Source organism: Heptranchias perlo, chromosome 3 (genome assembly GCF_035084215.1).
Source record: "Heptranchias perlo isolate sHepPer1 chromosome 3, sHepPer1.hap1, whole genome shotgun sequence".
Classification (NCBI taxonomy): Eukaryota; Metazoa; Chordata; class Chondrichthyes; order Hexanchiformes; family Hexanchidae; genus Heptranchias; species Heptranchias perlo.
In genome coordinates, this window is record NC_090327.1 from 35,490,838 (window position 1) to 35,518,568 (window position 27,731).

Here is a 27,731-nt window from a genome sequence, read left to right on the forward strand (position 1 = left end):
TGGGATCAGTGATAAAAGGAGAGAGTGTGGAGAGTGGGATCAGTGATAAAAGGAGAGAGTGTGGAGAGTGGGATCAGTGATAAAAGGAGAGAGTGTGGAGAGTGGGATCAGTGATAAAAGGAGAGAGTGTGGAGCGTGGGATCAGTGATAAAAGGAGAGAGTGTGGAGTGCGGGATCAGTGACAAAAGGAGAGAGAGTGGAGCGTGGGATCAGTGATAAAAGGAGAGAGTGTGGAGTGCGGGATCAGTGATAAAAGGAGAGAGAGTGGAGCGAGGGATCAGTGATAAAAGGAGAGAGTGTGGAGTGCGGGATCAGTGATAAAAGGAGAGAGAGTGGAGCGAGGGATCAGTGATAAAAGGAGAGAGTGTGGAGAGTGGGATCAGTGATAAAAGGAGAGAGTGTGGAGCGTGGGATCAGTGATAAAAGGAGTGAGAGTGGAGCGAGGGATCAGTGATAAAAGGAGAGAGTGTGGAGCGTGGGATCAGTGATAAAAGGAGTGAGAGTGGAGCGAGGGATCAGTGATAAAAGGAGAGAGTGTGGAGCGCGGGATCAGTGATAAAAGGAGAGAGAGGGGTGAAAAAACACCTGAAGTGACATCAGCACAAGGGAAGGAGCTGATTGGGTGAGTTTTTCTTGAGTTATTTTTCGATGTCTTTAAGTTTATTTTTGTTAATTTAAGTCAATAATGTAAATAGAGGCATGGCAAGTCACCTCAGTCCCATCAAATGCACATCCTGTGCCATGTGAAAACTCCAGGATGCTTCCCATGTCCTCGTCAACCACTGGTGAAGAAAGTGTCCTTAGCTGGAGGAGCTCGAGCTCAGGATTTCGGAGTTTGTGCGGCAGCTGGTGTTTCTGCAGTGTATCCGCGAGGCTGAGAGCTCCGTGGATAGAATGTTTCAGGAGGTGGTCGCCCCACAGCTTGAGAGTGCAGTCAAAGAGGGAAAGGATGACCGCCAGGCAGACAAGGAGGACCAGGCAGGTGGTGCAGGTGTCTCCTGAGGGCATCTCATTCTTTAACTAGTATTCAGTTCTAAATACTGGTGCGGGAGAGGGTTCCTCTGCGAAGTGTAGCCAGTGCCAAGACCATAGCACCATGGGTGGCTCAGCTGTGTAGGGCGGGAGGAGAAAGGTCAGGAGAGCAATAGTGGTAGGGGATTCCATAGTTAGGGGAACAGACAGGCATTTCTGTGGCCGAAGATGTGATTCCAGGATGGTACGTTGCCTCCCTGGTGCCAAGGTCAAGGATGTCACTGAGCGGCTGCAGAACATTCTGAAGGGGGAGGGTGAACAGCCAGAGGTCGTGGTCCTTATCGGTACCAACGACATAGGTAGAAAGCGGGACGAGTTCCTGCAGGTAGATTTTTAGGCGTTAGGAAAGAGATTAAGAAGCAGGACTTCAAAGGTTGTAATCTCCGAATTACTCCCGATGCCACGCACTAGCGAGCATAGAAATAGGATGATAGAGCAGATGAATGCATGGCTGAAGAGATGGTGCAAGAAGGGAGGGCTTTAGATTCCTGGGGCATTGGGACCAGTTCTGGGGGAGGTGGGACCTGTACAGGCTGGGCGGGTTGCACCTCAACGGTGCTGGGACCAATGTCCTTGCGGGGAGGTTCGCTAGTGCTGGTGGTGGGGGGGGGTTTAAACTAATTGGCAGGGGGATGGGCACCAGGATGTTGCATTGGAAAGGAGAAACAAGGTGCGCAAAGGATTAGGAGAGAAAGATAGCACCAGAGCAAGAAATGGTATGGTAGTAGATGAGACCTGACTAAGAGAGAGTAGAAAAAAGTCTAAGATAGGTCTGCAGTGCATGTGTGTAAACGCACAAAGCATGTTAAACAAGATTGGAGAGCTGCAGGTGCAATTAGTCACATGGGAATATGATGATGTGGTAGTGGAGACCTGGCTCAAAAAAGGGCAGGATTGGGTGCTAAATATTCCTGGATACAAGGTGTTGAGGAAAGATAGGGAAGGAAAGAAAGGAGGGGAGGTGGCAGTATTGATTAAGGAGAATATTGCAGTGCTGGAGAGAGAGGATATCCTGGAGGGGTCAAGGACAGAATCTATTTGTTAGAATTAAGAAACAATAGAGGTACCATTACACTACTGGGTGTATTCTATAGGTCACCAACTAGTGGAAAGGAGATAGAGGAGCAAATTTGCAGAGAAATTACAGAGGTGCAAAAGCCAAAGAGTTGTGATAACGGGGGACTTCAACTATCCTAATATAATTGTAAACAATTTTACAACACCAAGTTATAGTCCAGCAATTTTATTTTAAATTCACAAGCTTTCGGAGATTCTCTCCTTCCTCAGGTAAATGTTCAGGATCTCGAGATCCTGAACATTTACCTGAGGAAGGAGAGAATCTCCGAAAGCTTGTGAATTTAAAATAACATATCCTAATATAGACTGTGATAGTAATAATATGAGGGGCAAAGAGGGGGAGGAATTTTTGAAGTGTGTTCAGGAGAACTTTCTTGACCAGTACATTTCTGGCCCAACGAGGAAGGAGTCGTTGCTGGATTTGGTTCTGGGGAATGAGGCGGGCTAAGTATCTGGGGAATGAGGCAGAACAATTGTCAGTGGGGGAACATCCTGGCTGTAGTGCTGAAGAATTGTGCTCCAGAACTAGCCGCGCCTCTAGCCAAACTGTCCCAGTACAGCTACAACACTGGCATCTACCCGACAATGTGGAAAATTGCCCAGGTATGTCCTGTCCACAAAAAGCAGGACAAATCCAATCAGTCCACTCTCAATCATCAGCACAGTGATGGAAGGTGTCGTCGACAGTGCTATCAAGCGGCACTTACTCACCAATAACCTGCTCATCAATGCTCAGTTTGGGTTCCGCCAGGATCTCTCCGCTCCAGACCTCATTACAGCCTTGGTCCAAACATGGACAAAAGAGCTGAATTCCAGAGGTGAGGTGAGAGTGACTGCCCTTGACATCAAGGCAGCATTTGACGGAGTGTGGCACCAAGGAGCCCTAGTAAAATTGAAATTCAATAGGAATCAGGAGGAAAACTCTCCAGTGGCTGGAGTCATACCTAGCACAAAGGAAGATGGTAGTGGTTGTGGAAGGCCAATCATCTCAGCCCCAGGACATTGCTGCAGGAGTTCCTCAGGGCAGTGTCCTAGGCCCAACCATCTTCAGCTACTTCATCAATGACCTTCCCTCCATCATAAGGTCAGAAATGGGAATGTTCGCTGATGATTGCACAGTGTTCAGATCCATTCGCAACCCCTCAGATAATGAAGCAGTCTGTGCCTGCATGCAGCAAGACCTGGACAACATCCAAGCTTGGGCTGATAAGTGGCAAGTAACGTTCGCGCCAGATAAGTGCCAGGCAATGACCATCTCCAACAAGAGAGAGTCTAACCACCTCCCCTTGACATTCAATGGCATTACCATCGCCGAATCCCCCACCATCAACATCCTGGGGGTCACCATTGACCAGAAACTTAACTGGACCAGCCATATAAATACTGTGGCTACAAGAGCAGGTCGGAGGCTGGGTATTCTGCGGCGAGTGACTCACCTCCTGACTCCCCAAAGCCTTTCCACCATCTACAAGGCACAAGTCAGGAGTGTGATGGTATATTCTCCACTTGCCTGGATGAGTGCAGCTCCAACAACACTCAAGAAGCTCGATACCATCCAGGACAAAGCAGCCCACTTGATTGCTACCCCAACTACCACCCTAAACATTCTCTCCCTTCACCACCGGCGCACTGTGGCTGCAGTGTGTACCATCCACAGGATGCACTGCAACTACTCGCTAAGGCTTCTTCGACAGCACCTCCTAAACCCGTGACGTCTACCACCGAGAAGGACAAGGGCAGAAGGCACATGGGAACAACTCCACCTGCACGTTTCCCTCCAAGTCACACACCATCCTGACTTGGAAATATATCGCGGTTCCTTCATCGTCGCTGGGTCAAAATCCTGGAACTCCCTTCCTAACACCACTGTGGGAGAATCTTCACCACACGGACTGCAGCAGTTCAAGAAGGCAGCTCACCACCACCTTCTCGAGGGCAATTAGGGATGGGGGATGGACAATAAATGCTGGCCTCGCCAGTGACGTCCACATCCCATGAACAAATAAAAAAAACATTTAGGGAACAGCGATCAAGGTATCATAAGGCTTACAATAACTATGGAAAAGGACATGGACCATTCTAAAGTAAAAATACTCAATTGGAGGGGGGGGGGGGCAATTTCAGTGGGATGAGAATAGATCTGGCCCGGGTAATGTAAAGGAAAAAATTTGCAGGGCAACGGGGATAGGGCGGGGCAGTGGGACTAGCTGGATTGGTCTTGCATTGAGCCGGCACAGGCCCGATGAGCCGAATGGTGTAACCTTTCTATGATTCTTAGGTTCATCGTGACTTCCTTGCTTTTGTACTCTATGCCTCTATTTATAAAGCCCAGGATCCCGTATGCTTTTTTAACCCTTTCTCAACCTGCCCTGCCACTTTCAGCGATTTGTGCACATATACGCCAGATCTCTCTGTTCCTGTACCCCTTTTCGAGTTGTGCCCTCTAGTTTATATTGCCTCTCCTCGTTCTTCCTGTCGAAATGTATCACTTTGCATTTTTCTGCATTAAATTGCATCGGCCACGTGTCTGCCCATTTCACCAGCCTGTCTATAGCCTCTTGAAGTCTATCTCTGTCCTCCTCACTGTTCACTACATTTCCAAGTTTTGTGTCATCTGCAAATTTGGAAATTGTGCCCTGTACACCCAAATCCAAGTCATTAATGACTATCAAGAAAAGCAGTGGCCCTGGTACCAATCCCTGGGGAACACCACTGTACACCTCCCTCCAGTCCCAAAAATAACCGTTCACTACTCTCTGCTTTCTGTTACTTAGCCAATTTTGTATCCATGCTGCTACTTGCCCCCTTTATTCAGTGGGCTTGAATCTTGATGACAAGCCAATTATGCAGCACTTTATCAAACATCTTTTGAAAGTCCATATACACCACATCAGCTGCATTGCCCTCGTCGACCCTCTCTGTTACCTCATCAAAAACTCAATCAAGTTAGTTAAACACGATTTGCCTTTAACAAATCTGTGCTGGTTTTCCCAAATCAATCCACACTTGTCCAAGTGACTGCTAATTCTGTCCTGTTTCTGGAAGTTTCCCCACCACCGAGGATAAACTGACTGGCCTATAGTTGCTGGGTTTATCCTTACACCTTTTTTTGAACAAGTGTGTAACATTTGCAATTCTACAGTCCTCTGACACCACCTCCGTATCTAAGGATATTTGGAAGATTAGAACCATAGAAAAGATACAGCACAGAAGGGGGCCATTCGGCCCATCGTGTCCACACCGGCTCGAAGAACAACCAGGTGCCAATTTTAATCCCACCTTCCAGCACCCGGTCGGTAGCCCTGGAGCTTACAGCACTTTAGGTGCAGGTCCAGGTACTTTTTAAAGAGTTCAGGGTCCCTGCCTCTACCACCAATTCAGGCAGCAAATTCCATACACCCACCGTCTGGGTAAAAAAGTTTTTCCTCACATCCCCTCTAATCCTTCCGCCAATCAGCTTAAATCTATGTCCTCTAGTTCTTGAACGCTCCGCTACGGGAAACAGGTACTTCCTGTCAACTCTATCTGGGCCCCTCATAATTTTGTACACCTCAATCAAGTCACCCCTCAGCCTCCTCTGCTCCAAGGAAAACAACCCCAGCCTATCCAATCTCTCCTCGTAGCTACAATTTTCAAGCCCTGGCAACATTGTTGTAAATCTTCTCTGCACTCTGTCCAGAGCAATTACGTAATGTGGTGACCAGAACTGCGCACAATACTCCAGCTGTGGCCTTACCAGCGTTTTATACAGTCGCATCATTACATCCCTGCTTTTGTATTCTATACCTCGGCTAATAACGGAGAGCATTCCGTATGCCTTCTTCGCAACCTTATCTACCTGTACTGCCACCTCCAGAGACCTGTGCACATGCACTCCAAGGTCTCTCACTTCCTCTACCTCTCTCAAAATATTCCCGTTTACTGCATATTCCCTTTTACTGTTTGCCCTCCCTAAGTGCACTACCTCACACTTCTCCGGGTTGAACTCCATTTGCCACTTTTCCGCCCACTCCACCAACCCATTGATATCTTCTGGAGTTGACAACTACCCTCTTCACTACACTACATGGCCAATTTTTGTGTCATCTGCAAATTTGCCAATCATGCCCCCTACATTTAAGTCCAAATCATTAATATATACCACAAACAGCAAGGGACCCAACACTGAGCCCTGTGGCGCACCACTGGAAACGGATTTCCATTTGCAAAGACATCCATTGACTTTCACCCTTTGTTACCTGTTACTGAGCCAATTTTGGATCCAATTCACCACATTTCCCTGTATCCCATGGGCTTTTTATCTTTCTGACCAGTCTGCCATGTGGGACCTTGTCAAATGCCTTACTAAAATCCATGTAGACAACATTCACTGCACTATCCTCATCAATCCTTCTTGTCACTTCCTCAAAGAAGTCAATCAGATTTGTAAGGCATGACCTTCCCTGAACAAATCCATGCTGACTATCCCTGATTAAACCATGCCTTTCCAAGTGATAGTTTATCCTATCTCTCAGTATTGATTCTAATAGTTTGCCCATCACCGAGGCAAGACTGACTGGCCTATAATTGTTCGGCCTTTCCCTCGTACCCTTTTTAAACAATGGTACTACGTTTGCAGTCTTCCAGTCCTCTGGTACCACCCTTGTATCTAGTGAGGATTGGAAAATGATCCTCAGAGCATCTGCTATTTCCTCCCTGGCTTCCTTCAATAGCCTAGGAAACAATCCAATCGGCCCTGGTGACTTATCAACTTTATAGCCAGTACCTCGGCAATTTCCACCCTTACTTCCCTCCACAACCTAGGATGCATCCCATCTGGACCGGGTGACTTATCTACTGTAACTACAGCTAGCCTTTCTGGTACCTCCTTTATCAATTTTTAGCCCATCCAGTACCTCAACTACATCTTCCTTTACTGAGATTCTGACAGCATCTTCTTCCTTGGTAAAGACAGATGCAAAGTACTCATTGCGACAACATTGGTTCAACCATAACTGGAGTATTGTGTCCAGTTCTGGGCACCGCACTTTAGGAAAGATGTGAAGGCCTTAGAGAAAGTGCAGAAGAGATTTACTAGAATGATTCCAGGGATGAGGGACTTTAGTTATGTGAATAGACTGGAGAAGCTGGGGTTGTTCTCTTTGGAACAGAGAAGGTTGAGAGGAGATTTGATAGAGATATTTAAAATCATGAAAAGTCTAGACAGAGTGGATAGAGAGAAACTGTTCTCATTGGCGGAAGGGTCAAGAACCAGAGGACATAGATTTAAGGCAATTGGCAAAAGAAACAAAGGTGAAGTGAGGAAAAACTTTTTTTCGCAGTAAGTAGTTAAGATTTGGAATGCACTGCCGGGGGGATGGGGTGGAGGTGGGCGTGGTGATGGAGGCAGATTCAATCATGGCTTTCAAAAGGGAATTGAATAAGTACTTGAAAGGAAAAAATCTGCAGGGCTACGGGGATAGAGCGGGGGAATGGGATTAGTTGGATTGCTCTTGCATAGAGCCGGCACGGACTCGATGGGCCGAATGGCCTCCTTCTGTGCTGTTACCTTTCTATGATTCTATGGTTTCGGGGGAAGAGAGAAAGGTAGCCGCTGATTTGAGGAGTTGGTGGGGGCAGAAAAAGGTAGCCACTGATTTGGGTGGGGTGGGGGGGGGGGAAGAGAAAGTTAGCTGCTGATTTGCGGGGGGCGGGGGCGGACAGAGAAACTGATTTGGGGAGAGAAAGCAGAAAGGAAGAAATAGCATTTATACTGTGCCTTTCATGACTTCATGTCCCAAAGTGCTTTACAGCCAATAAAATACTTGTGAAGTGTAGTTGCTGTTGTAATGTCAGGAAACACGGCAACCAATTTGCACATGGCAAGGTCCTATAAAGGATAATAAAATAATGAACGGATAATCTGTTTAGTGATGTTGGTTGAGGGATAAATACTGGCCTGGACACTGGGAGAACTCCTGTGCTCTTCAAATAATGCCATGGGATCTTTTACGTCCACCTGGGAGGGCAGGCGGGGCATCCAACAGTGTAGCACTCCCTCAGTTCTGCACTGAAGTGTCAGCCTGGATTATATGCTCAAATCTCCCACGACCTTCTGACTCCGAGGCGAGAGTGCTACCACTGAGCCAAGGCTGACACACAGCCACTACATTGAGTTGAGAGAGAAAGGTAGCCGTAATTTGGAACTTAGGAGAGAAAGGTAGTCGTTGATTTGAGACAGGGAAGAGAGAAAGACAGTCACTGATTTGAAGAAAGCTGGAAAGAATAAAGTACCAGTGTTAGCGATACTAAAAGTTCCTCCATGTTTTTTGCTAAATTGGAGCTTGTGCACAGCTGGGTCCTTTTTTTATCAGCTGGAGGTTTTCCATCACAGCACAAAATTACCTGAAACATTGATCAATACCAACAGTAGACCTAATGCATCAGATCACTAACTTTGAAGGGAGAAGTGTAGTTCGCTGAATTAGCCCATTATCTCCCAGTGTTGTAAGTGGAGATAGCTATGCTCCAATTGCTATGTTTCATGCTTTATATCTTGATAAAGGGTCACCCTTAATGGCTTAGTGAATAAATGTATTGCGTGGGTGGTGCTGAGTCAAACAGATCAGGAAAGTACCTGGTCTGCATTGAGTTAGTGAGTTTCAGCTGAGACAGCAATAATGGAGCAGGAATTGACCTCAACCTCTCTGGGCAAGGAGGCTGTAAAATTGGCCAGTTGGGCTATCCAGTGAGCCTTATTGGAAGTAGGTATGGTAACCTGGTGGTTATGGTTCTGGACTGTCAACCCAGACCTTGTAAATTCAAATTCCACCATGGCAAGTTGGGAAATTGAATTCAATAAATCTGGGTATTTGTGGACTGGCATCAGAAAATGACCATGAAAACTATTGGATTGTCATAAAAACCCAACTGGTTCATTAGTATCCTTCAGAGAAGGGAACCTGCCACTCCTATCTGGTCTAGCTTCAACGTGACTCTACTGTGTGGTTGACTCTTAATGCCCTCATAGGGATGGTGCCTTGTGTGGCCCACATCCGAAGAACAAATATAAACAAAGTGTGAGGAAAGGATCACGTTTTGTTGTGATGGGCCTCACAGTCAAACAGTTTATTGTCATTCCACGTCCACAGATGCAGAATGGCCACTTGTGCAAGGTACGGGCGGGTGGGCACCACCATCTATGGGCCCACACACTGACATGAATCAGGAGACAAAATCGAATGGGAAGGCATAGAGGTATTGTTGGTTAGCGATTGGTTCAGAGTAGACAGTTTGGGGAATGTCAGCCTCAGCTCCATTCCTCTCACTCACATTGCCAAAGGAGCCTAACTTCATAATGTTACATGAGGGTGAAAAACGCTGTAAATACACAGCAGGATGGCCAGCATCTGAAAGGAGGGCTCTGATGAAGGGTTTCTAACCTGTCTTCATTTTCCAGATGCTGACGAGACTGCTGTTTGTTTCCAGCATTTCCTTTATTATGTTTTGCTTCCGTTTTGCTTCCAAATTGCTTCCAACCACCAGCTTTTAAACATTTTGGGAGTAATTGAATAGACAGTTGAGAGTTGTATTGAAGGTTCAGAGCTAGGAAGAGTGTGGAGAGATTTTGGGTGGGACAGGGAGAAGATGTCCATGACTGATATCGTGATATGCGAATGGGAGTAGATTTGGTTGTGGTGAATGACCGTTCCTTATTCCAAGCTTTCTTATGCTGTTACTTCCAATGCTCCTTAACCATTATTGGCCCTCAAATTCCACAGGAATTTCCCTGATTTCCAGACACAGCAGCCATTTACACCGATTCTCTGGGGGGTTCTGCTGGTCTCCCACCGAAGTTATGGAGGGAGATCGGGAGAAGCCCTGCCGAATTTCCACGCCTCTATGTACATGCGCTAATCTGTGATTATTATGTTCCAGGGAAAGCTCACCTTTAGCAATGGATATATCATAGAGGGATTGTTCAGCAACAAGTGGGGAAGTGGCTTGAGGACCAATGGAATATTCTCTAAACCCACTGAAGAGTTAGACCTGTCGATCACCAGCAAACTGTGAGTTCTCCCAGTCTATGTAATGCAATGGCAAACTTTCATAAGCTTATAAGTGGCAGAATCAACTTGATGAAATTTCCTTTACATTGCAACAAGTTCCATATCCTAATTCATTTTCTGTGCAGGTGAAAGGAACATCAGTCCTATTGCAAAACAAATTCTCCCCACCTCACATCCTCTAGTAACTTGCTCAATTAGCACCCTTCATGTCTGAGCTCAGACAGTGAGTGTTCACCTCACTCCCTGCCCTCCCCCTCCCAAGCCAAATGGTGCCAATTCTCTAATTGCGGAGCCTCATAAAGGAGTGTACTTCACAAGGCATTTGCAGTTCTCTGCAATTTGGGTCTCCATGTTACACCAAGAGAACTTAGTAGGCCAGACAACAAATATAAATGTTCGAGTGGCACTCTGAGTTCACTTTCCTGATGGTGAAATCAATGATTTTAATCTGGCCTGAATAAATTGGAGTGCTCTAATTTTTGACCTCACGGGCCATTGAGTCAGAACATAGGAACAGGAGTAGGCCATTCAGCCCCTTGAACCTGTTCCGCCATTCAATTGGATCTGTACCTCAACTCCGTTTTACCCGCCTTTGGTCCATAAATCCTTGATCCCTTGCCTAACAAAAAATCTATCAATCACAGTCTTGCCATGAAGCCTCAGGTCATACCACAGAGCCTTGGGGGCCACATATAGAATTTAAATCCATGTTCCCATTCATTTGTATGTATCTCGAATTGATGAAACCAACAGTTCTGATTTACAATTTATCTACCAACGAGGCAACGGTGAGGCCCTTTCCAAATCTCCAGGTCCACAAAACTCAAATGGGACAAGCCAGCGAGCAAGAAATATAAGCCCAAGTTGGACTTTTTTGCTCACGCCATATAAACAGGATTTCTAGGATGTAGGAGCCACATATGGCTCATGAGCCTCAGTTTGGACATCCTTAGCTTAGAATAAGTAGCTCTTTTCTAACGTTCCTCAGAAAACGACAGCCAGTAAATGGCCTCTTTGTCTATAGCGGCCCTGAAATTCTGCAGAGGTTCTACTGGTCTCCTGCCATCGCTCCAGTGGAATCCCCAGAGAAATGGCGTAAACCATTTTGGAAAGAAAGACCAAACTTGCATTTATATAGCGCCTTTCACGACCTGAGGACGTTTCAAAGCATTTCACAGCCAATGAAGTACTTTTGAAGTGTAGTCCCTATTGCCACATCCGGAAACGCGGCAGCCAATTTGCGCACAGCAAGGTCTCTCAAACAGCAATGTGATGACCAGATAATCTGTTTTAGTGATGTTGGTTGAGAGATAAATATTGGCCAGGACACTGGGAGAACTCCCCTGCTCTTCTTTGAATAGTGCCATGGGATCTTTTAAGTCCACCTGAGGGGGCAGATGGGGCCTCGGTTTAACATCTCACCCGAAAGACGGCACCTGCCACAGTGCAGGCGCTGTTTTATGCTGTTTCTCTGGGGATTAAGAACATAAGAAAAAGGAGTAGGCGATACAGCCCCTCAAGCCTGCTCCGCCATTCAGTAAGATCATGGCTGATCTTCTACCTCAACTCCACTTTCCTGGCCTATCCCCATATTCCTTGATTCCCTTAGTGTCCAAAAATCTATCAATCTCAGTCTTGAATATATTCAAACAACTGAGCATCCACAGCCCTCTGGGGTAGAGAATTCCAAAGATTCACAACCTTCTGAGTGAAGAAATTTTTCTTCATCTCGATCCTAAATGACCGACCCCTTATCTTGAGACTATGAACCCTAGTTCTACACTTTCCAGCCAGAGGAAACAGCCTCTCAGAATCTACCCTGTCAAGCCCTCTAAGAATTTTATACATTTCAATGAGATCACCTCTCATTCTTCTAAACACCAGAGAGTATAGGCTCAAAGGACAACCCTCTCATCCCAGGAATCAAATCTAGTGAACCTTCATTGCTCATTGCATCACCTCTAAGGCAAGTATATCTTTCCTTAGGATTCTGCCGTCTTCCTGCCGGAGTTACGGTGGGAGACGGGTAGAACAACAATGGAACTTCAGGGCCAGCATACTAAAACTAGAAGCAACTTTAGTAGCCAGACTATTTCATGTGACAATTCATTTTCATCCTAGGCAACTGGGCAGCCACATAATCCCATCTAAAGATCGATGGCGGGGGATCTATGATCAGTTTAGAGATTTCCTTAACTCCGGCTCTGATGAGACTTCAGTAGAATCCTTCCTCGGGTTTTACTTGGAGAACAGTAGAGAACAGCGGAAAATTCTTAAGAACAGAATGGCGACCACTACAGAAGTGGAAACAGCCATGGAACATTCCACCGAAGGTCCTATTGATTTTCTATCTTGTGACGGGTAAGACTCTGTATTCCCTCTTCCACCAAGACTATTCTCCCCATCTTTCCTGAAGGTGCTGGGGTATGGTTGCAAGACAATCAGTCTACCTCTGTCACTTTAAGTGTCCTTGTGTCGGTAGGCTATTTAACAATGGAGGGCATCACAGCTAAGCCTGATCCTGTCCTTGCCTTGCTTCCACGCATTTTTCAGCAGAGGTCACTGGACAATGGTCAGGAGTGACTGTCCCTTCCTTAACCAAAGGGCACTGAGGCTAATTGTACCACTCTCATCGCAGCCCTGACTGAGACCAGCACAGACTGGTCACAGATTGACCCTCCTGGTCTGTATGATTCAGTATTACACTGTTTTCTATTTATGAAGTTTTCTAGTATTTAGAGCTCACTTACCCTTTCCGTTGTAAAATTGACAAGAGCTTTTAGCTAGGAGATAATTCTTAGTTCCACCACTTTCTGAAAAGTTTGCAGGCAACAGTTTAAATTTTCCAGGTTTCCCATTTCAATAATTACACCCCCCCCCCTCCCCAATCTCTGGACAAGCAGGACCTATGTTATTTTTTTCCTAGCTTGGTACCTTGGGTCTCCTCATTGCCAGACATCCACTCTAGTTGACCGGATGGACGGATGGACAACCTCCTCCCAGTCTCCAAGGCTACTCTTAAACTTGCTGCTCGGAAGCACATGGGAATGGACCAGGAATGACTCTCCCTCTAATTTTCTATATCCTGCCTAGCTGGCTTTTGCTTGCTACAATTGGAGAGGATTATGGGCTTGCCCCTACATCCTACTGTTCTGCAGCATAGTGCATAGATGGTCCAACACACTATCATATGGGCCAATTAGTCTCTCTTCAACTCTGAAGAACACAAGAGGTCATGAGAGGAAAATTACATCATGGATATGCCAAAGAAGCAGCTTTGAGGTGTTCTTAATAATGAAGGTGATTGGCAAAGGGTCACACGTTTTCACTATGGCAGGGACACAAATTAAAAATGAGGGCGTTAACAATAAGGAAAGTTGTGAAATAAATTGCCTGGATGAGTCATTGAAGTGAATAGTGCAGATGGGTCCAAGAAACACTTGGTGTTTCTGCTGATGTTCTAATAAGCAATATCCTCTTTTTTTAATACGTTCTTGATGTGGGCGTCACTGGCAAGGCCAGCATTTATTGCCCACCCCTAATACAACTGAGTGGCTTGCTGGGTCACTTCAGAGGGCATTTAAGAGTCAACCACATTGGTGTGTGACTGGAGTCACATATAGACCAGAGTGGGTAAGGACGGCAGATTTCCTTCCCAAACCAGTTGGGTTTTTACAACAATCCAACAGCTTCATGGTCCCTTTTGCCAGCTTTTTATTTCCAGACTTACTTTTATTAACTGAATTCAAATTCTCAAACTACAATGGTTTGAACTCAAATTCTCCTGATTATTATCCAGCCCTCTAGATTACTTGTCCAGTAACATAACCACTACAATACCTGGGACAACCATCTCAGCTAGCTCACATTGGCCTTCTTGGACACCTGTATGAGGAATTCCCAAATTGGAACATTCATTTCTCGGCAAAATATCCATAAGTTGGTTAGCAGTAATAAAGGGCTACTGGGACAAAAATTAGATGACCTGACTTTATATTTTAAACTGCAGATATAGTTGCCTTTCCTAGGATGTCACTGGCTGAGCTCCAGTTGAAAACTCCTCGGGCACTAGCCTAGTTTAAATTTCATTCAAGGATACATTATTGCCGTCCAATCAGGAATGTTACAAATTGGACAAGCTGGCCTCAAACAAATTCTCCCATCTACACTCCCATCGAGAGAGACTTCATGTCGGGAGGGCAGTCCTGCAATTTTAGAGCTTTAATGTTCAAATTTTATAATTGGAGAGGCAATGCTTTCTGGTGTCTGCCATACTCAGAACCCGTAGATCCTTGGGAAACCCAAGAAGACCAGGTGTAGTGTGGACCTGTTCATTGTATCTGTGATTTATACCAATTAGTGTTAACTGTATTCAGGTGCTTTGTATCAATTGGGGGTTCTTGCATCCAAAAATAAGAGAGCTGATCTAGGGTGTTGTGTGTAATGTGGAGCTCTGTGATTAAAGGCTTGGAAGCAACTGAAAACCAGGTTCTAGTATTCTATCCTTTACCACCGGGCTATCCAATTTAGAACACAGTGGGTCCCTGGGGAGATCAGGTGCACTTACAAGCTGCACGCTACTGAGCAGAGCAAACTTAGAACACTAGAAGTAATTGTAAATAAACAGGATTAGCAGATGAATGTTGAATATGAATGAGTTGAGAATAGCAAAACTAATTTCACTTTATATGTAAAACGAGATATACGAAGAGAGACTTTCATCCCATCAGTCTGGGCTGGGTTCTGACTCAGGTGAGAGGGCCATGACAGGAGCATAGCACATCAGGCCACCCCTCTTATCCCATCCCAGGCATTCTTTTTAATCAGTTCTTTTCCCCTGTTCTAGACCAAATGGTGCCACTGCTGAGAAACTCGCACCAAACCAGTGTAACTTGGCTAAGGGACAACAGTTGAAAGAGTATCTGAGTAAGGTAAGGCATGGAGTCTTATCTAGTAAATTGTGTCATCAAAGAAAGAATGAACTTGCATTTATATAGTGCCTTTCATGACCTCAGGGTGCTCCAAAGCACTTTACAGAGCAGTTAAGTGCTTTTTTTGAAATGCAGTCACTGTTTTAATGTAGCCAATTTGCATGCAAGGTCCCACAAATGGCAATGTAATAATGATCAGATGATCTGTTTTAGTGATGTTGGTTGAGGGAAAAATATTGGCCTGCAAACCGGGAGAGCTCCCCTGCTCTTCAAATGGTGCTGTGGGATCTTTTACATCCATTTGAGAGGGCAGAAGGAGCTTTGTTCAACGTCTCATCCAAAAGGCGGCATCGCCAACACCCTCAGTATTGTACTGAATTGTGAGCCTGGATAATGTGACCAAGTCTCTGGAGTGGGAGCTACATATTGCCATTATCAGGGGCTTGTTGTCTCAGCCAGTGCATTGGATTACATAGAACAATAGAATCTTACAGTGCAGGAGGAGGTCGTTCGGCCCATCATGCCTGTGCCGGCACTATGAAAGAGCTTTCCAATTAATCTCACTCCCCTGCTCTTTCCCCATAGCCCTGCAATTTCTTCCTTTTCAAGAATATACCCAATTTCCTTTTGAAAGTTACTATTTAATCTATTTCCACCACCTACAAAGGTACATAACCTTAAAATTAGACCAAAGCCGTACAGGGTGATGTCAGGAAGCACTTCTTCACACACAGGGTAGTGGAAATCTGGAACTCTTTTCCCCCTCCCCCAAAAAAGGTGTTAAGGCTAAGTCAATTGAAATTTCAAAATTGAGATGGAGAGGTTATTGTTAGGTAAGGGTATTAAGGGTTACGAAACTAAGGCGGGTAGATTGAACTGAGATACAGATCAGCCATGATCTAATTGAATGGCTGATCTGTATTTTAATTCAAAGGGCTGAATGGCCTACTCCTGTACCGATGTTCCTAGTGCATTCCAGATCATAACTCGCAGTGTTTTTAAAAAAAAATTCTCGTCCTCTCTGGTTCTTTTGCCAGTTATCATAAATCTGTGCCCTCTGGTTACCGAACCTCCTGCCAGTGGAAACAGTTTCTCTTCGTTTAATCTATATATAAAAAAACTCCTATTTTTGAACACCTCGATTAAATCTCCCCTTAACCTCCTCTGCTCTTAAGGAGAACAATCCCAGCTTTTGTAGCCTCTCTACATTACTGAAGTCCATCATCCCTGTTGTAATTCTCGTAAATCTCCTCCGCACCCTCTCCAAAGCCTCGATATCCTCCCTAAGTGTGGTGCCCAGAATTGAACACAATGCTCCAATTGAGGCCTAACCAGTGATTTATAAAGATTTAGCATAACTTCCTCGCTTTTGTACTCTAGGCCTCTATTTGCAAGGCCGAGGATCCCATGTGCTGTTTTTAAACAGCTTTATCAACTTGTCCTGGCACCTTCAAAGATTACCTTGAAAGGGAGCAACAAGAGCAGAAATAGAAATAGTGAAAGAAAATGAGTTTTAAAAAAGACGTTGTTTTCTGTTCTAGGCCTTTGAGTCTTCCCATCACCCTCTAGGAAAACTACTCCAGACACTGATTCTGGTTTTTCAGGACACTTATTCTGGGATCTGTATGTGTAAACGGTTACTCTCAATGGCACAGCAGGAAGTCGTGTCTCATGCCAAGGAGCTCTTTGAGCTGGCCAGGTTAGTGTTAAACTTCCTACGCTAATTCTCTGGATTAATATAGTCTGCGTTAATCCTTCTCCAGTAGCCCTTTAGCCTTGGGAATGTTAGTCCCTTGACGCTAAATCCTTCAACTGGCCAGGTCAGTGTTAAAACTTCAACAACAACAACCACTTGCATTTATATATCGCCTTTTAACGTAGTAAAACGTCCCAAGGTACTTCACAGGAGCATTATCAAACAAAATTTGATACCGAGCCACATAAGGAAATATTTGGACAGGTAACCGAAAGCTTGGTCAAAGAGATAGTTTTAAGGAGCGTTTTAAAGGAGGAGAGAAAGGTGGAGAGATTTAGGTAGGGAATTCCAGAGCTTGGGGCCTAGGCAGCTGAAGGCACGGTCACCCATGGTGGAGCGATTAAAATAGGGGATGCGCATGAGGCAAGAATTGGAGGAGCGCAGAGATCTTGTAGGGCTGGAGGAGGTTACAGAGTTAGGAAGGGGCGAGGCCGTGGAGGGATTTGAAAACTAGGATGAAAATTTTAAAATTGAGGTGTTGCCGGCCCAGGAGCCATTGCAGGTCAGCAAGCACAGGGGGGATGGGTGAACGATACTTGGTGTGAGTTAGGATACGGGCAACAAAGTTTTGGATGAGCTCAAGTTTATGGAGGGCGGAAGATGGGAGGCTGGCTTGGAGAGCATTGGAATAGTCAAGTCTAGAGGTGATGTTACGGAGGTGGAAATAGGCGGTCTTGGTGATGGAGCGGATATGTGGTCGGAAGTTCATCTCAGGGTCAAATAGGATGCCAAGGTTACCAGCGGTCTGGTTCAGCCTCAGACAGTGGCCAGGGAGAGGGATGGAGTTGGTGGCTAGGGAACAGAGTTTGTGGCAGGGACTGAAGAAAATGGCTTTGATCTTCCCAATATTTAGTTGGAGGAAATTTTTGCTCATCTAGTACTTGATGTTGGACAAACAAGTGTCAAATCCGAGACAGTGGAGGGGTCGAGACAGTTGTGGTGAGGTAAAGCTGGGTGTTATTAGTGTACACATTGAACCTGATGTGTTTTCAGATGATGTTGCTGAGGGGCAGCATGTAGATGAGAAATTGAAGGGGGCCAAAGATAGATCCTTGGGGGACTCCAGAGGTAATGGTGCGGGAACGGGAGGAGAGGCCATTGCAGGTGATTCTCTGGCTATGACTGGATAGAAAGGAATGGAACCAGATGAGGGCAAGTCCCACCCAGCTGGGTGACAGAGGAGAGAGGCATTCATAGTATGTTACAGCACAGAAGGGGGCCGTTTAGCCCATCGTGCCTGTGCCGGCTCTTTGAAAGCTATCCAATTAGTCCCACTCCCATGCTCTTTCCCCATAGTGCTGTAAATTTTTTCTCCAAGTATTTATCCAATTACCTTTTGAAAGTTATTATTGAATCTGCTTTCATCACCTTTTCAGGCAGTGTATTCCCGATCATAACAACTCTGCGTTTAAAAGAAAATGTTTCCTCATGTTGCCTTTGATTCTTTTGCCGATCACCAAATCTGTGTCCTCTGATTACCGACCCTTCTGCCATTGGAAACCGTTTCTCCTTATTTACTCTATCAAAACTGTTCATGACTTTGAACACCTCTATCAAATCTCCTCTTAACCTTCTCTGATCTAAGGAGAATGACCCCAGTATCTCCACGTAACTGAAGCCCCTCATCCCTGGTACCATTCTAGTAAATCTCTTCTGCAACCTCTCTAAGGCCCTGACATCTTCCCTAAAGTGTGGTGCTGAGGCCTAACCAGTGTTTTATAAAGGTTTAGCATGTCGTCCTTGTTTTTGTACTGTATGCCTCTACTAATAAAGCCCAGGATCCCATACGCTTTTTTAGCAACATTCTCAACTTGTCCTGCCACCTTCAAAGATTTGTGTACACACACCCCCAGGTGTCTCTGCTCCTGTACCCCCTTTAAAATTTGACCATTTAGTTTGTATTGTTTCTCCTCATTCTTCCCACCAAAATATATCACTTCATACTTCTGTGTTAAATTTCATCTGGCATGTGTTTGTCCATATCCTCCTGAAGTCTGTTACTATCCTCCACATTGTTTACTACGTTCCTGAGTTTCATGTCATCTGCAAACTTTGAAATTATACCCTGTATATCCACGTCCAGGTCATTAATATATATCCAAAAGAACGTTGGCAGAGGATGGTCTGGTCAACCGTGCAGTCAGGTCGAGAAGGATGAGGGGGGATAGTTTACCATGGTCACAGTCACATAGGATGTCATTTGTGACTTCGATAAGGGCAGTTTCAGTACTGTGGCAGGGGCAGAAACCTGATTGGAGGAATTCAACAATAATTCATTGTCCGAACAAAGAGAATCATAATAAAAAACAATCCTTTGGAACAAGTGTAAGGATAGACTGCTCAATAATTGAGATAAAGAAAAGTTTTGGTTTGTTTGGAGGTCCAATAAACCTCCATTGCTATCCTATAAATGCTCTCAGCCAGCTCAACTTTGGCACATGAGGAGGGCTTGGGAAGAGGAGACCTGACTGGTGTTGCACATGTGTAATGGCTTTGTCATGGGGAAAGAACAGATTATGGGAAATCAGCAAAATTATTATGGTTTATGCAACAGGAACTGGATGGACTAACATTTCTCAGCTCAGAAACATTGTTAAAGGATTGACATTCCTCCGTACTCCTTGTAGAGTGGCTTGGCCACGGATCTCCAAAGCTCTCAACAGCTGAGCAGGTTCTAGCTAAGCAAGAGTACGTGTTGAGTATGAGTTGGTGGATGGAAGGGAGAGAGGGGGCTTCATGGAACATCGGTAAGGTTCCTCTGATGGCTCAGACAGTAAATACAATAACCGGTGTGGTACTGAGTCACACGGACTAGAAATGTTCTGGGCTTAATCTCTGGTCTGTTAGCTGGCTTTAGCCAAAGCAATGGTGAAGAGTTCTCTCTCAGATCCTGAGCTTGGTGTCAGCCTGGGGTTGGCAAGAAATCAGCAGGGTTCATGCTCCTAATTGCTATCTAGTGACTTCTGCTGGAAAATGCACATGGTGAGGGGGCCGGATCTCCTTGAAGTAGAATTCCTCCAATTTTCTTCCCCTACCTTACCTCTCCTGATTGTGATGACCTGCTGGATACAGTTCCATGGCGTGCCAATGAACCTTCGATTCCTAACTCAATATCCATTCTCTAACCGTAAGCACAGATGGCAAATATCACTGCACATGAAAGATCATGATAGGGGAATATGCTCCTGTCCTCATTCAACGAGCTACATATTAGGCTTTGATAGACTGATAGTTCTGAACTATTGACTTGGCTGAAGGAGACTTTAGTGTGCCTTTCTATTGTTTTCCAGCTATTTCTTGCCCATATCACTGGAGGAAGAACATTCTCCCCCTGAAGATACAATCAGGTAAACCCAATTTTAACATCCCATCATTAATTGATGAACCGATTGGATGGGGAGATAAAGGCCAACATTCCATTTACCTTTTTGTACCTGCCTATTAGCACAGACGGTAATGTAAATTCTCTTCAATTTGAACAAACAGCGAGCAAAATTGAGTGCACTGCCCCCAGCAAAATGAATCCAATAAATAAATCCACCCGACAATGTGGAAAATTGCCCAGGTATGTCCTGTCCACAAAAAGCAGGACAAATCCAATCCGGCCAATTACCGCCCCATCAGTCTACTCTCAATCATCAGCAAAGTGATGGAAGGTGTCGTCGACAGTGCTATCAAGCGGCACTTACTCACCAATAACCTGCTCACCGATGCTCAGTTTGGGTTCCGCCAGGACCACTCGGCTCCAGACCTCATTACAGCCTTGGTCCAAACATGGACAAAAGAGCTGAATTCCAGAGGTGAGGTGAGAGTGACTGCCCTTGACATCAAGGCAGCATTTGACCGAGTGTGGCACCAAGGAGCCCTAGTAAAATTGAAGTCAATGGGAATCAGGGGGAAAACTCTCCTGTGGCTGGAGTCATACCTAGCACAAAGGAAGATGGTAGTGGTTGTTGGAGGCCAATCATCTCAGCCCCAGGGCATTGCTGCAGGAGTTCCTCAGGGCAGTGTCCTAGGCCCAACCATCTTCAGCTGCTTCATCAATGACCTTCCCTCCATCATAAGGTCAGAAATGGGGATGTTCGCTGATGACTGCACAGTGTTCAGTTCCATTCGCAACCCCTCAGATAATGAAGCAGTCCGAGCCTGCATGCAGCAAGACCTGGACAACATCCAGGCTTGGGCTGATAAGTGGCAAGTAACATTCGCGCCAGATAAGTGCCAGGCAATGACCATCTCCAACAAGAGAGAGTCTAACCACCTCCCCTTGACATTCAACGGCATTACCATCGCCAAATCCCCCACCATCAACATCCTGGGGGTCACCATTGACCAGAAACTTAACTGGACCAGCCATATAAATACTGTGGCTACGAGAGCAGGTCAGAGGCTGGGTATTCTGCGGCGAGTGACTCACCTCCTGACTCCCCAAAGCCTTTCCACCATCTACAAGGCACAAGTCAGGAGTGTGATGGAATACTCTCCACTTGCCTGGATGAGTGCAGCTCCAACAACACTCAAGAAGCTCGACACCATCCAAGATAAAGCAGCCCGCTTGATTGGCACCCCATCCACCACCCTAAACATTCACTCCCTTCACCACAGGCGCACTGTGGCTGCAGTGTGCACCATCCACAGGATGCACTGCAGCAACTCGCCAAGGCTTCTTCGACAGCACCTCCCAAACCCGCGACCTCTACCACCTAGAAGGACAAGGGCAGCAGGCGCATGGGAACAACACCACCTGCACGTTCCCCTCCAAGTCACACACCATCCCGACTTGGAAATATATCGCCGTTCCTTCATTGTCGCTGGGTCAAAATCCTGGAACTCCCTTCCTAACAGCACTGTGGGAGAACCGTCACCACACGGACTGCAGCGGTTCAAGAAGGCGGCTCACCACCACCTTCTCGAGGGCAATTAGGGATGGGCAATAAATGCCGGCCTTGCCAGCGACGCCCACATCCCGTGAACGAATAAAAAAATAAAATAAATAATCCCCCCAATATAGTATCTAACTGCCTCTTGAATGATTGATTCCAGAGATTTTGCTTCTGCTGCCTGTTCCAGATATTAAATCACTGTGAAGATGTCCTTTGTGTCATTAGTCCTGAATTTGCATCATATATACAAGTTTGTGATGTGCTCTATGTATTAAAGAAATAATGCTGCCATTGTTTTGCAACTTGAAGGGTTAATTCCTGTCATTAATATTTTAATGGATGGGCAGATTCTGAGAAAGGAAGCCATTTCTATTTATTGTTGTCTATTTTTGTGCCTGTAGAAATGACCTAAATGCTTACACGGTGATTCTTCCCCTGATCTTGCCACGGTTCTACCCTGATCTCTTCATGCTGTATATGCTGTACCATGAGGCAGAGGATTCACTGTACTGGAAGGGAATACTGCACCTGGAGCTTCTCTCTGACACCAAGCTCCTGGAGTTCCTAGAGGTACAAAAGTAAGTGTGGACTACTGTCAGTGGACCTTGATCTGAGGTGCTAAATGGCTGTCATGTTTACCTACTGAACTTCAACAGTAATTCATTCTGTGCAATGTTTTAAGATACGATAATATGTTATGTAGTGAGGCTATATAAATGCAAGTGTTACTTTCATTACTGGGACACGGGGCTCAATTTTCAAACAGAGCGGGGAAGGGGGCGGAGGGGTCAATTTGAGGTTGGGAAATCCATTAGTACGGGTTTCCCAGACGTCCTTACGATTTTGATGTAAGGATGTCTTTTGTTTTTTTTTGTCGGTTTCCCGTCCGACTGACCGGCCTGAGTGACAGGATGGTCTCAGTCAGACGGGAGACCAGCCAGGGATAGGACGTCTGTAGGTAAGTTTTTATTTGCATGGTGGGGGCAGGGGCGGGGAATGGAGGGGGGGCATGGGTGGGTATAGGTGGGCACAGGGGTCGCGGGTCATGGGGGTGGGATTGGGGTTGGGGGGGAGGGGGGAGGTCCGCGATCGGTGGTGGGGCGGGGGGGGGAGGTGCAGGTGGGCTTGTTGGACCTGGGGGAAGCACTCCTGCTCCTCCAGGCCCACAAGCTGTGCTTTTCTAGGCACTTACCTGCAGTCTTAGGCCTTCTTGCCTCCTTTCACGAGGCGTAAAGCAGAAGGCCCGGGAATCCCAGCTCCCCCGTGGTTGAATTGGGGAATTAGTTAAAAATGGAGGCCTGTAGCCTCCTTGAAAGGTTCTAAGGCCTGGCCTGCCTCCTGAGAGCAGGTTGGTCGCCCACCCCTTGTCCCACCCCGGTGAAAACCAGAAATAGACGGGTTGGAGGTGGGCTGTGGGGGGCAGGTCTGAAATGGTGCCAATTTTCAATGCCCCCCCACCCCCAATCCACCCATTTTTTACTTTTAAAATCGAGCGAACATTGTTCAGTCTGGTTATGACGATGAATCTTGTCCAAACTGCTAACATATCTAGAGCAGGTCAGGGGCTGGGTAGTCTGCGGTGAGTGGCTCATCTCCTGACTCCCCAAACTATAGGGCACAAGTCAGGAGTTTGATGTTATAGCTGTACCCATCCAGCCAAGTGGAGAGTATAACAACACTCAAAACGTTCAACACCATCCAGGACAAGGTGGTCCATTTGATTGGCACTTCATCCACTAGCCTAAACATCCACTCCCTCCACCACTGGCCCACCGTGGCTACAGAATGCACTGCAGCATCTCGCCAAGGCTTCTTCAGCATTACCTCCTAAACCTGCGACCTCCACCACCCAGAAGGACAAGGGCAGCAGATGCATGGGAGCAACATTACCATCAGTTACCCTCCAAGTCACACACCATCTTGACTTAGACATACATCGCTGTTCCTTCATTGCTGGGTCAAAATCTTGGAACTCCCTACCCAACAGCATTGTGGGAGCACTTTCACCACACGGACTGCAGCGGTTCAAGAACCAACGCCCACCTCCACCTTCTCAAGGGCAACTAGCGAAGGGCAATAAATGCCCATATCTCAAGAATGGATAAAAATAAATAAAAGATAATGAACTTGTCCTCTTTATCTAAATGGTTGTGCTCTTGTTTAATTCACAGGAACCTGTGGCCACTTCAAGACCTCCATCTGACAAACAACCAGGTTAGAATGCAATATTGTCCTTTTACCTCCAAGACTTGGGTTTGAGAGAGGAGACTGAAGGGATGAAAATCTCCTCTCCATTGGGTGCAAGTGTTCTAACTAAAACAAGTTTGGGACAGTCTCAATCTTGCTGCTGCTAACTACAGATCTGTAGCACACAAATAGCCACAATTCATCTCATTCATAGAGGCCACAAGGATGGCTGGTGTGGGAAATGGAAATATTGCACTGGTGCATCATAGTGAGTTTGGGTTTAAGCTATACTGAGGTTGATATTCAGATGTAGTGCATGTCCAGCGTGCACTGCACGCCCATTGGCACTAGTGAGAGGTCCACTCATTTTCATGGCCGGGCCTCATTTCAACGTGTGATTGGCTGACGGATCGGGGTGGGGGGAGGTGGGGAATCCAGTGGCTCCTCCATGAAGCTGATGGGAAGTCGACACTTAAAACGGAGTGGGGGCGGGGGGCGGGGGGCGGCTGGTGGCTGGTGGCTGGTGGTGGAAGCATTCACACTTCTTCTGGCCCCACAAAGATCAGTGCCAGAGTTTTTTTTGGAGTGGCCTGTAGCGGTCCCTTTAAGGATCGTTAGTTCACCCACTTAATGCGCAGTTTGGCTGAGCAGCTGTACACGTTCTGCCCAGTGAAATACAAAAATTGCATCGGGGTTCTACAACCAATGTAGGACCCTGATTTAAATATGTTAATCAGACACCTGCCTTAGGCTTTGCCTAAAAGCTCACATGCGTAGATAAGCAACCATAGTCAACAAATGAGATAGGAGATAGTATCAAGCTAAAAGAAAAGGCTTACACAAATCCAAGGAAATCCAGTGGACTTGGAGACGTTTAAAAAGCAACAAAAGGATACCAGAATGTAATGAAATATGCAAAAAGGTAATATGAAAAAATACTTGCAAGGGATTTTCAAGATAACGGCAAAAGTTTTTTTTTAGTAAATACATTGAGAGGAATAGTAGTAAAGGTCATTGCGGGCCCATTAGCGACAAATGCAGGTGAGATTATAATCGATAATATGGAAAAGACAGACTTGTTAAATAAATACTTTATATTAATTTTCACAGTGGAGGAGGAGAGGCCAAAATACCAACAGTACAAGGTATCTTAAAAATAAGTCAAGGGAAGGAGCGTAGTTGATTCATTGTAGGTAACAAAATGGTAATGAAGAAAATAATTGGACATAAGATGAACAATTTTCCAGGACCTGGTGGTCTCCACCCTAGGGCATTAAAAGAAATGGGTGAGGAAATTGCAGATGCATTGGTCATAATTTTCCAAAGCACTGTAGATTCAGGAATTGTGCCTTTGGATTGGAAAATTGCAAACTGATAGAAACCGATTAACTACAGACCAATCAGTTTAATATCAGTTGTGGGGATGTTACTAGAATCTATCATCAGAGGCCGAGTGACTGAGCACTTGGGAGAGGTATTAGTTGATCAGAGAGTTAGCATGAATTTGTGAAGGGTAGGTCATGTCTGACTAATCTAGTTGAATTTTTGAGGTCACCAGCATGGTGGTAAGGGGAATGTCAAATGATGTCTAGAAGGCTTTTGATAAGGTTCCAGAAGGCATTCAATAAGGTCCTGCACAAGAGATTGGCAAAAATGAAAGCACATGTAATTGGAGGTAACATTGTGATATGGGTTGGTAACTGGTTCGGATAAAGCATTCGTGCTCTGATTGGTGGGATATGCAAGTGGTGTTATCCAGGGATTTGAACTGAGGCCACAGCTCTTCACCATATATATTAATGACTTGGATGTAGGAATAAAGAGTTTTATATCAAAGTTTGCAGATAAGAGACTAAGTTAAGAGGAACAGTAAGTTGTATGGATGGGAAGAGGAAGTTACAGAAACACATAGAGTAATTGAGTGAGCTAAACTATGGCAGGTGGAGTTTAATGTGAGGTGTGAGGTCATCCACTTTGGATCTGAGAGATAAAGTAATTTCTTAATAGTGAGAGACTAGGAGCTGTGGAGGAGCAAAGGAATTTAGGTGTCCCATATACACAAATCACTAAAAGCTAGTACATGGGTACAAAAAGTAATCAAAAAGACAAATGGAATGTTGTCTTTTGTATTCCAGTCCTGTTGAGATAAAGGGGAGAAACTGATGTTTCAGTTGTACAGAGCCCATCTAGAGCACTTCATTTAATTTTGGGCACCGAACATGAGGAAAGATGTATTGGCCTTGGAAGCACAGATATACCAGAATTATACCAGGGCTTAAAGGGTTAAATTATGACAAGTTGTATAAACTTGACTGTATTCCCTTGAGTTGAGACGGTTGAGGGATGATCAAATCAAGGTATTTAAAATAATTAAGGAATTTAATAGGGATAATTTTATATTCTTGTCATTTTTTAATTTAGGAGAATTTGAAACCCTACGGAGATGAGTGGTTTGCCTGCTGCACATATACAGTGGGCTGATGAAACTGAGAGGGGCAGTTTGGAAGCCCTCTGTGATCCTTCAAACCTTCCCAGCCAGAGGATTTAGTATAACAGCAACTGGGATTGTAATGGAGGGTAAACATGGTGGTGGATTAACAGTACATGTTTGTACAACACTAAAGCTGGAAAATCTTGTGTTTTGTATACAGAGAATGTCCATCGTGAAAGATGTTTGCTTCACATCCGCCATCTTGTGTTTCCAAAAAATAAGGTGAGCACTGAGAAGGGGTGACTGGTTTTATTGAATGGGTATGTCATTGAAAGGACAGTACTGAAGTGATACCATGATGTGTAGCATCAATCCTTTGAGGAACATCTTTTCATACCTTTAGTAACACAGGTCTTTGCATCATGCTGTTGCTTGGAGACCACCCAATTTATCATTGATGTACTATCTCCTTCAATATTCAAAGCACTGACCACTATTGTTATCACCTCCTTTAACACTCACGACACTAAACCCTTAGAGTTGCTATCCCTTTAATGGTTGTCACCCGAGATTTGAACATAAACAAAGTTTCGTAACCTTATAATTGTGACAATGCTGTCAAAAATGTAATTCGGCAAATATAAAACTATCTCTGCAGTACTACAGCAGACCCTCAGGATAAGCTGGACACCATCATGAAAACCTATCATGAGATTGAAAGCACGGTAACCCGAGTGCTAGAGAGGGAATACAATCTTCCCATGGATGACCTGCTGCCGCTGCTGGTTTACGTGGTTTGCAGGGCAAGGTAAGAGGAAGAAGTTTCATATTATTGTGATGGGCTGAAGGAGTTGTAACACCTGGGATGTGATATGTATTGAAAAGAAGGCACTGCTCTGGAAAACTATTGATTAGTGAGCATAATAAAAAAAAAATTAGGACATTACCCCTTTAAGAATGTAGGATCAAGCACATGACTATTAACAAGTTAGTTGCTGTGATTGGAGGGAAGACTTTGTTTTTCCTAATGGGCTGAATGGCCTTCCCCTTTAGTGTCCAACTGCTTGTAAACTGATTCCTGGACTTTTGCCACCATTACCCTACCTAGAAGTCCATTACATCTGTGATCACTGGTGAAGAACATCTTAACATTAGTCTGAAGTTTGCCTTTTACCAATTTGAACCTGTGCACTTTGTCCTAGTTCCATACTTTTTAATTCAAAATAATGTCCCAGAATAACTTTTTCTATATAACTATCCTTATAGACCTCCCTTTGCAGTTGCCTCCTCCGCTGCTTGGGATTGTTTGGGACAGTGTAGAGGGAGCTTTTCTCTGTATCTAGCTTGTGCTGTACCTACCCTGGGAGTGTTTGATGGGACAGTGTA

The 27,731-nt window shown here is 45.3% G+C and overlaps 1 protein-coding gene across 1 annotated transcript in view; it reads left to right on the forward strand.

Moving 5' to 3' along the window:
• The window catches only part of LOC137311965 (ALS2 C-terminal-like protein), a 134,920-nt gene that overhangs the window by 99,287 nt on the left and 7,902 nt on the right, over nucleotides 1–27,731 (forward strand). Inside the window, exons 18-26 of the mRNA XM_067978779.1 lie at nucleotides 10,027–10,157; nucleotides 12,279–12,518; nucleotides 15,004–15,088; nucleotides 16,630–16,787; nucleotides 20,135–20,191; nucleotides 22,129–22,305; nucleotides 23,899–23,941; nucleotides 26,566–26,627; nucleotides 27,004–27,153. Of these exons, the coding sequence (XP_067834880.1) occupies nucleotides 10,027–10,157; nucleotides 12,279–12,518; nucleotides 15,004–15,088; nucleotides 16,630–16,787; nucleotides 20,135–20,191; nucleotides 22,129–22,305; nucleotides 23,899–23,941; nucleotides 26,566–26,627; nucleotides 27,004–27,153 (1,103 nt within the window). The remainder of the gene's footprint in view (nucleotides 1–10,026; nucleotides 10,158–12,278; nucleotides 12,519–15,003; nucleotides 15,089–16,629; nucleotides 16,788–20,134; nucleotides 20,192–22,128; nucleotides 22,306–23,898; nucleotides 23,942–26,565; nucleotides 26,628–27,003; nucleotides 27,154–27,731) is intronic.